The following is a 9,443-nucleotide window of genomic DNA, read 5'->3' on the forward strand; positions in this document are numbered from 1 at the left end:
AGAGGAAGATGGGCACAGATGTGAGCTCAAGGCCAGTCTTCCTCAGCAAAAAGAGGAGGATCAGCAGATGTTAGCTCAGGGCTAGTCTTCCTCAAAAAAAAAATAATAATCGAGTTCTTAACTTTTTGTCGTGCGCTCTGCACACATTATCTCAGCTAATCTTCCCAAGGGCATTTTGTTTTCCCCTTTCACAGATAAGGAAACTGAGGCCCAGAGAGGTTATATGACCTACCAAAGTTTACCCAGCTAATAGGTGGGGGAACCAGGATCCAGACTTGGGGAGGCTGTGTCCAGATGCCAGGTTCTTATCCCGGCAGTGCAGAGACGGAAAGCTGTCGCCTGGGGGCTCTTTTAGGGGAAGGGGGTTCCCCTGACTTTCTCCCAGCCCTTCCCTAGTCTGTGGCCCAGGGCAGCTCGTCGGCCCGGACTGCTGTTGGTATTCTTCAGATGTCCTGAGAGGCAAAGGGGCTACCCTGAGGGAGCCAGCGTGTGACAGAGACTGGAGCAGCTGGGGGTGCCTATGGCCCTGGGGGCCAGCCGGGGGCCAGTGCTCCTCAGCCCCACCCTCCGACCAGCCAGTGGCGGCTGCTTTGCCCACCCTGATATGGTCCCCATCCGTGTTTCTCAGCCCTCTCGCCTAGGTTTCTCCTTGGAGGCAGGGGCTACGAAGGACGAACCCACCTTGGGTTCAAGTCTCAGCCCCCGACTCACTCAGTCACTGTGTGACCCGAGGTTAGTTGGTGAACCCCTCAGAGCCTCAATTCCCTCATTTTCAAACAGGGAGCCTAGTGGTACTGGCCAGTGGCTACTGAGCGCCAAGGCCCTGTGAGCACTTTACACCCATCTTCAACCCGTCTGCACGCCCCAGCATTTAGTCTTCCAAGGGGATGCAAAGATCACATCCGTTTTGCATAACACCTGCCTCATGGTGAGGATTGAATGAGACTGCGTGTGCAGAGCGCGTGCGGCAGCGGCGCTCAGGACCACTTTTCCCTGCACACGCAGGCGGGAGGTCCAGGAGTACATTCCGGCCCAGCTCTACTGCACCACGGCCGGCTCGGCTTGGCTCAACCTGGTCAGCCAGCACCGGCAGCAGACCCAGGCACTCAGCCCCCACCAGGCCCGCACCCAGTTTCTGGGTAAGAGTCCTACTCGGGGAGAGAACCGTGGCGGCTTTGCTCAGGAGGGATCCCGGAGCGCGGGGATGGAGGCACTTTTTTCTTTGCACAAAGGCATTTTCAGTGCTAGCCAGGCTGAGCACCAGCCTGGAGAAAACACCTTTTTAAAATCAGCTAGGCTTAGGATGGCCCTGGGCGGAGAGAGCTGGCGGTGAGGGAGGCAGGTGCCAAGAGGAAACGGGGAGGCTGCAGAAGTAGGAGGAGAACCGGATGCAGCTGAGGGAGGGCACGCACTTCAGGCCTGTGGCTGTCCCTGCTGAGCTGTGCTGTCACGCTGACCACCTGCTTCCCACCCCAGGCCTCCTCAGCGCCTTGCCCATGTTCGGCTCTTCCTTCTTCTTCGTCCAGAGCTGCAGCAGCGTTGCTGTGCCGGCCCCCTGCATCCTGGCTGTCAACCAGAATGGCCTAAACTTCCTCAGCACGGAGACCCATGTGAGTGGCCTCAGCCTGGCGTGGCCCCTAGCCCCCTCTCCTCCAAGAGGCCAAGGTTCGCAACGGTGGAAGCACAGCTCCACACTTACCACCTGTGTGACCCTCGGCAAGTCTCTTGCCCTCTCTGAGCCTCACTTCCTCATGTGGAATATGGGCATAGCAATAGAAGCCAACCCATGGAGCTGTGCGAAGGTGAGATGAGGTAGCGCACACGCCAAGCGCTCCGTGTCTGCGTCTGCGTGGGCTGCCGTGCCAGGAGACCACAGGCTGGGGACTTGAGCAGCAGAAAGTTATTTCTCACAGTCTGGAGGCTGGAAGTCCAAGATCAGGGTGCTGGCAGGGTGGGTTTCCTCAGAGGCCTCCCTCCTTGGCTTGTGGATGCTGTCGTCTCCCTCTGTCCTCACATGGCCTTTTCTCAGCGTGCATGTCCCTGGTGTCTTTGTTGTGTCCAAATCTCGTCTTCTCATAAGGACCCCAGTCAGACTGGATAAGCGCCTGTCCCAACAGCCCCGCCTCCACTTCACCCCCTCTGTGAAGGCCCTGCCTCCTGTTATAGTCACGTTCCGAGGCACTGGGGTCAGGGCTTCAGCAGATGGATTAGGGGAGGGGACACAATTCAGTCCATAAAAAGAGGACTTTTTTGTCAGTTGTTCCCCCAGAAGTGGAGCCCGAGATGAGGACTCGGGGCAGGGGTTCTTTGGAGTGATTCTGGGATACGCTGGAGTGAGGAGGCGAGACCTGGGAGGGACGCCTCACCGTCTAGGGGAGGGCGTGTGAGCAAGCAAGTTTCCACTGTGGGAGCTGGTGCTCAGTCCGGCTGGGAGCCCAGGGAGCCAGCATGGAACACCCCCTTAGAGGATGCCCTCTGTTCTGGGGGCGAGGGAGCTGCAGTGTCACTCCGCCCTGTCCCCATCTGTCATTCATCGAGGCATTAACTGTCATCGCTCTGGCTTTCCCTGCACGTGCTCCGAGTTTGCTCCTGGGGCCGAATAAAGAGGTGCAGGTGTTAAGCAGCTTTGATGTGAAGGTCGGCACCCCCAGCATCTTCTGCATCCCTCAGTCCCAACATTTAGAACAGTGCCTAGCACAGTGTAGATGTGTGCATCGGTATTTGTTGAATCAATTTCACAAGTGAGGAAACTGAGGTCCCGAGAAGTCAAGCAACTTGCTCCAGGTCACACAGCAAGTCACTGGGTCACTGGTACTCGAACCAGGGTGTCCTGCCTCCTACTGATCTGATCTACAGCGGAGGGGTAAGGGTAGATGAGACTGTCCCATCCACAGGCCTGTCTGCCCTCTTCCCCCCAGGAGCTGATGGTCAAGTTCCCCCTGAAGGAGATCCAGTCGACGCGGACCCAGCGGCCCACAGCCAGCTCCAGCTACCCCTATGTGGAGATCACACTGGGGGACGTGGCAGCCCAGCGCACCATGCAGCTGCAGCTGGAGCAGGTGGGCCCTGACCTGCCACCCAGGCCTTGTCAACCAGCCTCTCCCTCCCTCATTGAACTCACCAGGCTCTTCTCTGGGCGGGCCTGCCTCCAAGATTGGTCAGGTCCTGGCCATGCGTCAGGGAGTATCCAGCCCGGTGCAGGGGACAGAAGTAACCCAACACTGCACAGCACTGTGGACCATTACAGTGGCCTCCCAGTGAAGCATCTTGGTGGTGGGCTGGTGGGAAAAGGCCCTGGTTGTTTGCAGAATAGTGAGGAGTTTGATGGGGAACTGGGGAGACACACCCAGGGCAGGGGAGGTCTTGAAGGTCCCTGAATGTCAAGCTAAGAATTTGGGGCTTTCTCCTGAGGGTACTGGGTAGCTATAGAAAGTTGGTGAGAGGGCAGGGCATGGGAATTCTGAGGAAGTTCACCTGGGCTGAAGCTCAGAAGACAGGTTGTGGGGCTGGGATCAGGGGTTGGCAGGGGTCCCCCTGTGACAGCAGGCCCACCCTGTCCCTTCTCATATTTGTAGCAATTGTGACTGCTTTTAACAGGCGTGGGTGAGCTCTAGGCTCCTGTTCAGTGTCATGGCCCCCTGCAGGTGGGGCAGGACCAGAGTTCTTATCCCATTGGAGAGAGAGGATTGAGGCTCACAGAACGGGCAGAACCGGGGCTGCAGCCCACACGTCTGCCCTTTCCAGCCCACCACATCCCTCCTCAAGATCTGGGCCCAGGACCACCCCCTATGCCAGGGCCTGCCTTGAAGAGGTTAATTACCCAGGGCAAGAAAGCGGGGCTTCCACTGGTCCAGCCCTGCCTCTGAGAGACAGGGCCGGAACAGAGCTCCTGCCCCTCTGCCCCTGGGAGAACCTGCACCTCCAGACCAGGCTCCCAGTCCTCTTCCCACTGTGCCCCAGGCCTGCTCCTGGCCTTCCCCACTGATCCTGCCCTGATCCCAGAACCCTGCTCCCAGAGCTCTCCCTGCAGCACACCACCTTGTCCCTGCACCTGCCCCCCGCTCCCTCTCACCTCCTTTCCTGGGGCCTCCTCCCCTGGGTGACCACTAAATGTTGCTGTCTCCCCTCTTCCCAGCACCCTCTCTGGCCCTGAGGCTTTCAAAACTGTCTCTGCCCTGACAGCCCCCAGACTCCTGTCTCCTGCCCTGACCCCTCACAACTCCCTTGGAGACCAGCAGGCCTCTCCACCTCACTCGCAGGATCCTTCTCACCCCTCCCCTCCTCTCACTGTCTCTGTGGCGTCTGCTCTCACCCCTCTCTTCTCTTGCTGGCTTGCTGGCAGCCCTGGCCTCTCGCAGCTCTCGGATGAGCTTGCCCTCCCCTGCCTGACCCAGACCTTTTGCACTCATTGTCCCCTCTCCCTGGAACACTGGCCCCTGGGTCATCACAGGGCTCCCTCCCTTTCTTCAGGTTTCAGCACAAACATCATCTTCTGGAAGCCTTCCTGACGCCCCTCCGGATAATCCACTCTCTCTGCCTCCATAGCCCTCACTATGGCTTGCAAACTACTTAGTGATTTGTTTGTTTGCCTATTGTCTGTCTCAGCCCCAAGAGAGCAGGGCTGTGTCCATGGCACAGTGCCCGGCACGGAGCAGATGCTCAGGAAGCGGATGGACGGAGGCCTTTTTGGCTCCTCTGTTTCCTCGCAGCCCTGTGCCCTCTTTATGCTGCCACCTCTGCCTCTGGCATGTATGTGTGGGGCACACATTTATTCATTCATTCCCCACCACAACCGGGAGCCCTGAGGCTGGGACCCGGCTTAGTCTAGGTTGTGGGTGCCAGGTGGTAACCATGGCAACACGTAGTTAGAAACTGTTACCAGTTATTGACTGAACTAATATTTTTAAAATCTAAAGCATTTACGGTAATAAAATCTTATGGAATCCTCACCACAGCTCTGTGAGGCAGGCTCTTGTAAATTGAGACCCTACAAATGAGGCCACTTAGGCTCAGAGAGGTGAAGTAACTGGCCCAGAGTCACACGGTTCTTGTGTAGCAAAGCCAGCAGATGCGCTTGGTCTCCTGCTTGCTCACCCCTTCCAGCCTGCAGCCCAGCATTCCTCCTTCAGCTTCTCATGTCCTCCCAGTGCCAGGAAAGGTGGGCTCGCTAGTCCTGGCCCCGCCTCTCTCCCATCCACATCTTGCCCCAAGGCGAGTTGGGGAGGTGATGGGTGGTGTGGACACTCATTGTCTCTCTGCAGGGACTGGAGTTGTGTCGTGTGGTGGCTGTGCATGTGGAGAGCCTGCTCAATGCCCGGGAGAGGCGGCTCACGCTGCCCCCCAGTGAGATCACGTTGCTCTGACCCAGCCCCCGCCCTCTGGCTGCCCTCTGCCAGAAGGCTTGCTGTATGCCTCCAGGGGAGTTACTGGGCCTCTCTGGGCCAGTAACCCCTGTAACAGGCCAGAACACTGCGGACACCAAGAGGAGAAAGGAGGAGAACCCAAGTCCCCAGAACTCAGGAAGACCGATCCAGAGTTGGGATGGAATTGGAGCCTGGAAACTTGGGTCAGATAGCAAGAGGAACTTCCAAAGCCTGGTCAGTGGGGCCTCCTGACATGTCCCCCTGTGGGCCCTGCCCCTAACTTCCACTTGTGGCAGGGAAGCCCCACACCAGGGCCTGGACGAGCTGGAATTTGCCTGTGGTGCATCCGGGTCTGACACTCAGATCTGCTCCAGCTCCACATCCTGGCCCCTCATGTGTCCTCCGTGGGGGCCCCTGCAGTGCTGCTCAGCTTGGATTTGGGACCCTTGGTCATTTCTGTGCAGCTAAAAGGTGCGGCTGGCAGCCATTCTTCCATGGAGTTGCTGAGTGGCTGGAAAACAAGCTGGAGGGAGGAGGCAGGAGTTGGAAGTCTGGTTGTACCCCTGGGCACTGCCCATGAACAGAGCTTCCAGTAGACATCTGTTCTTACCTCTCCCTGCATACTCCTGTGCCCCCACTCCACACTCCTTAGGTAGCTCCAATCCTAGTCCCCCATCACTGTCCGGGCCACACAAGGTTCGAGAGTGGCACGGTGGAGGAAGAGAGAATTTTTGTGTTACGGGCTGGGGAGGGAGAAGTCTGGGAAACAGCTTCCCAGAGAGTGGGACATTGGAGTTGGGTTTTGAAGGATGAGTAGGAGTTTGCTAGGAATAGATGGAAATGTTTCTCCAAACAGAGAAAATGATATTTTTTCCCTAGAACAGTGTTTAACACAAAGTAAGCATTTAAGAAATATTCGTCACATGAATGAAAGAATAAATAAATGAATGAATGTTGATGGAAAGTACTGGTGCTTTGGGGAACTTGTTGGGGAGGCGAGCAGAAGGCTGGATAGGTATGTGGGGGCATAATTGGCTGGAGCCGTGGTGTCAGAGGAAGGATTTATTGTCTCATTCAGTACCTACTAAGCACCTACTGTGTGCTAGGCACATGCCAGGCACTGGGAGTTGCTCACTTTTAAATAACTATAAATCAGGACAAGACTTGTGAGAGAGAGTTCGCTAGGTGATGAGAGGAGGGAACAGCATTCCAGACAGAAGGAACAGCATGTGCAGGGACTCTGAATAGGACATTCCTAGTGGCAGGACTGGAGACTGAAGAAGCTGGCCAGGATGGGCTGGGGAAGGCTTGGCAGGCTGCACTAAGGATTTAGGATTTCATCCTAAGAGCCATGAGGAGCCTTCAAAGGTTTCTCAGTGGGAGGTGGGGGTGGGGCAATCTGCAGGTTGTACTTTCATAGTTCATTTTGACCACAGAGCAGAGTGAATATAGGCAGCAGGAGACCAGAGGAGAGGCTGCTGGAGCATCCCCCAGGAAACTGTGGTGTGGACCCTGGTGGTGATGAGAGGTGGGGAGAAGCTGACAACTTGGGAGAGATTTAGGAAGTCCTGCAGGCAAGACTAGGGGATCAACTGAACTGTCCTGAGACAGGGACGGTTAAGGAAGAGCCCATTATACATACACCATGGGGCTGTCCCACTTTTACTGATGCCTTAGGTTGGCTTCCTCCAGGGGCCGACTGTGCCCGTAGCTGATTTGGGAGGTGAAGGAAGTGGAGAAGGATCCAGAGGGTGTGTTACCATCGTTACCCCTGCTGCAGTAGCTCTGCCCAGGTGAGAGGTGAGCGCTTTTTGGGTTTCAGAGCACAAGAGGGCTGTGTGAGCGAGGCCGCTTGGAAGGAGGTCCTCCAGGGTGAGCTGCCCCAGCTGATGCGCTGGGGCCTGAGAGGAGCCCCAGGTGAACCCTGGCCGATCTGTGAGCAGATAAGTGACTGAGGTCTCGGTTTGGGATGGTTCGTTGCACAACACTGGATGACCAGAACACCAGGGCTTTTGGATTTCAGGACCTGGGCCTTAAGACACAAGGTTTTAACAGCTGTTCTGGTGACTCTGGGGTGTCATCAGAGAGCCAAGCCCTCCTAAGAGGGGGTAACAACACTCATGAAGCAGAGCGGCAAGAGTCAGGGGTGGGAGGAGAGTCAGACCCTGCTATGGCCCCCAGGCACTCTAGGGGTACCACACTGGGCCCCGCTACCTGGGCCAGGACCCAGAAAGACAGGAACTGCAGGTCGACGTGGGGAGATCCAGAGGAGAGGGGACCAAACCCCAGGGTTCCTAGCCCAGCACGGGGAGAGAACCGTGCAAATATCTAGGTGGCACCGGGGCTTGAGACAGTCAACTGCCGAAGCCCTGGGATCTCAGAGGGGTGTGGCAGGATGGACCATCATATCTGGGTGCTGAAAAGTAATCAGAAGGATCTCATTGCTGCCCCCATGTGGGATGGGGCCTGGACTTGGCCAGGTTCCAGTGTCCACATACCCCTCTGGTCTCCCCCTGCCCAGGGATTCCTCCTCTTGCTCAGGACCCACAAGCCTCTTAAGAGAATCTTAGCTTGGTAGTTGAGGACCCAGGCTGTGGAGCCAGAGAGGCCTGTGTTCAAATTCCACATCTGTTTGTTGATTAGCTGTGTGGCCTTCTGCAAGTTGCTTGCCCTTTCTGAGCTTTTGCTTCCTTCTTTGTAAACTGGAAGATTGACAGAAGCTTTAGGGCAAGTGCTTTCTAAGTGGTCATTATAATGTCTAGCATGGAGTACGAATGGATGTTTGGAGTCAGGAAACTTTGTTTTTAAAGCTAATTCTTACCAAGTTTTACTATGCACCAGGCACTGTACATGTACTAGCCACTCAAGCCTCAAAATACCCCAATGAGATGGGTACTAAGACCACCATTTCATATATGGGGAAACTGAGGCCCAGAGAGGTGAAGCAAGTAACCACTAAGTGGCCTAGCAAAGATTCAAATGCAGGCAGGCTGACTCCAGAGTCCATGCTGTCTCTCCGAGGCTCAGAGAGGGGAGGGCCCTAGCCCCTAGCACAGTCAGGGAGGAGCCCATGGAAGCTTCTGATGGAATGTGTGGGATGGCAGGGGCTGTAGGGAGCTAGAGCAGAGAGAATTCCAACTTTTGCCTTGGTGAGTGGAGCCAGGCTCCATGGGGAGTCTGCGGGAGGACTTTCTGATTACTGAAGTAGTGAGCGCCCTGTCAAGCAGGTGTGAGAGCAGAGTCTGATGCCACCCTGTTGGAGGGCAGTTCAGAGGTGAGCGCTGGGCTTCCGAAGGGCCTGAGCCGTCAGAGCTGAACCGCCCATTATGCAGGCAAAGGGCCCTGCCCAGGTGTTCACATGGTAGGCTCGGACCGCCTGGCCGCCTTGCCCGCTGGCCACCTTCTCACTGCCTGCAGCTGCCTTCTCATCCCCGCCACCACCCACACCCCACCAGGCTGTGGCGAAGGGGCAGGGGCCAAATTTACTATAGGCTGCATGCCTGCCTCACTTTTTCCCATGTGCCTGCTGCTGCTGCTGCTTCTTGGGAGGGAGGGTGGCCCGGTCACTACACAACAACCCCCACCTCCCAACAGAGATGGTAGGACCCTCAGCTGACAGATGCGGAACACTGAGCCCCAGTCTCAAGGTCAGCAATCCCGTCTGCTTAACATACAGGACTGTATTTCATCCTTACAACCATCTGAGGTGGGTCTTGACCTTACTCCCATTTTACAGACCAGAAGACTGAAGTCCAGAGAAGTCACATGCCCAGGGCCACACAGCCTGTCATGAGGTCAAGATTCAAACCCCTGTGTGTCAGATTCCAGAGTCTGTACTTATGCTCTGGCAAGCTGGCGTGAGGGCAGGGAGCAAAATGGTCAGGGAGGCGAAGCTGAAGGCAGACCCAGAGGCCAGATCGTGTGGGCTAAGATGCATTTCATTTCAGGGAAAATCTGGGCAGGCTGCTAGAAAGACGCGAGCTGAGCCTCCAAAAATCAAAATGCAGGAGATGGGTGGAAAGGAACTGCATTCCAGGTGGAAGGCCCAGCTTGGGCAAAGTCCAGGAGGTGTGACAGGTT

At 56.4% G+C, this 9,443-nt stretch overlaps 1 protein-coding gene across 1 annotated transcript in view; it reads left to right on the forward strand.

The window, feature by feature from the left end:
* The window catches only part of MYO15A (myosin XVA), a 52,370-nt gene extending 46,080 nt beyond the window's left edge, over positions 1-6,290 (forward strand). Inside the window, exons 62-65 of the mRNA XM_046677899.1 lie at positions 1,006-1,139; positions 1,477-1,610; positions 2,919-3,059; positions 5,262-6,290. Of these exons, the coding sequence (XP_046533855.1) occupies positions 1,006-1,139; positions 1,477-1,610; positions 2,919-3,059; positions 5,262-5,363 (511 nt within the window). The 3' untranslated portion in view covers positions 5,364-6,290. The remainder of the gene's footprint in view (positions 1-1,005; positions 1,140-1,476; positions 1,611-2,918; positions 3,060-5,261) is intronic.
* Positions 6,291-9,443: the final 3,153 nt, after the last annotated feature.

The sequence above is a fragment of the Equus quagga genome, chromosome 11 (genome assembly GCF_021613505.1).
Source record: "Equus quagga isolate Etosha38 chromosome 11, UCLA_HA_Equagga_1.0, whole genome shotgun sequence".
NCBI lineage: Eukaryota > Metazoa > Chordata > Mammalia > Perissodactyla > Equidae > Equus > Equus quagga.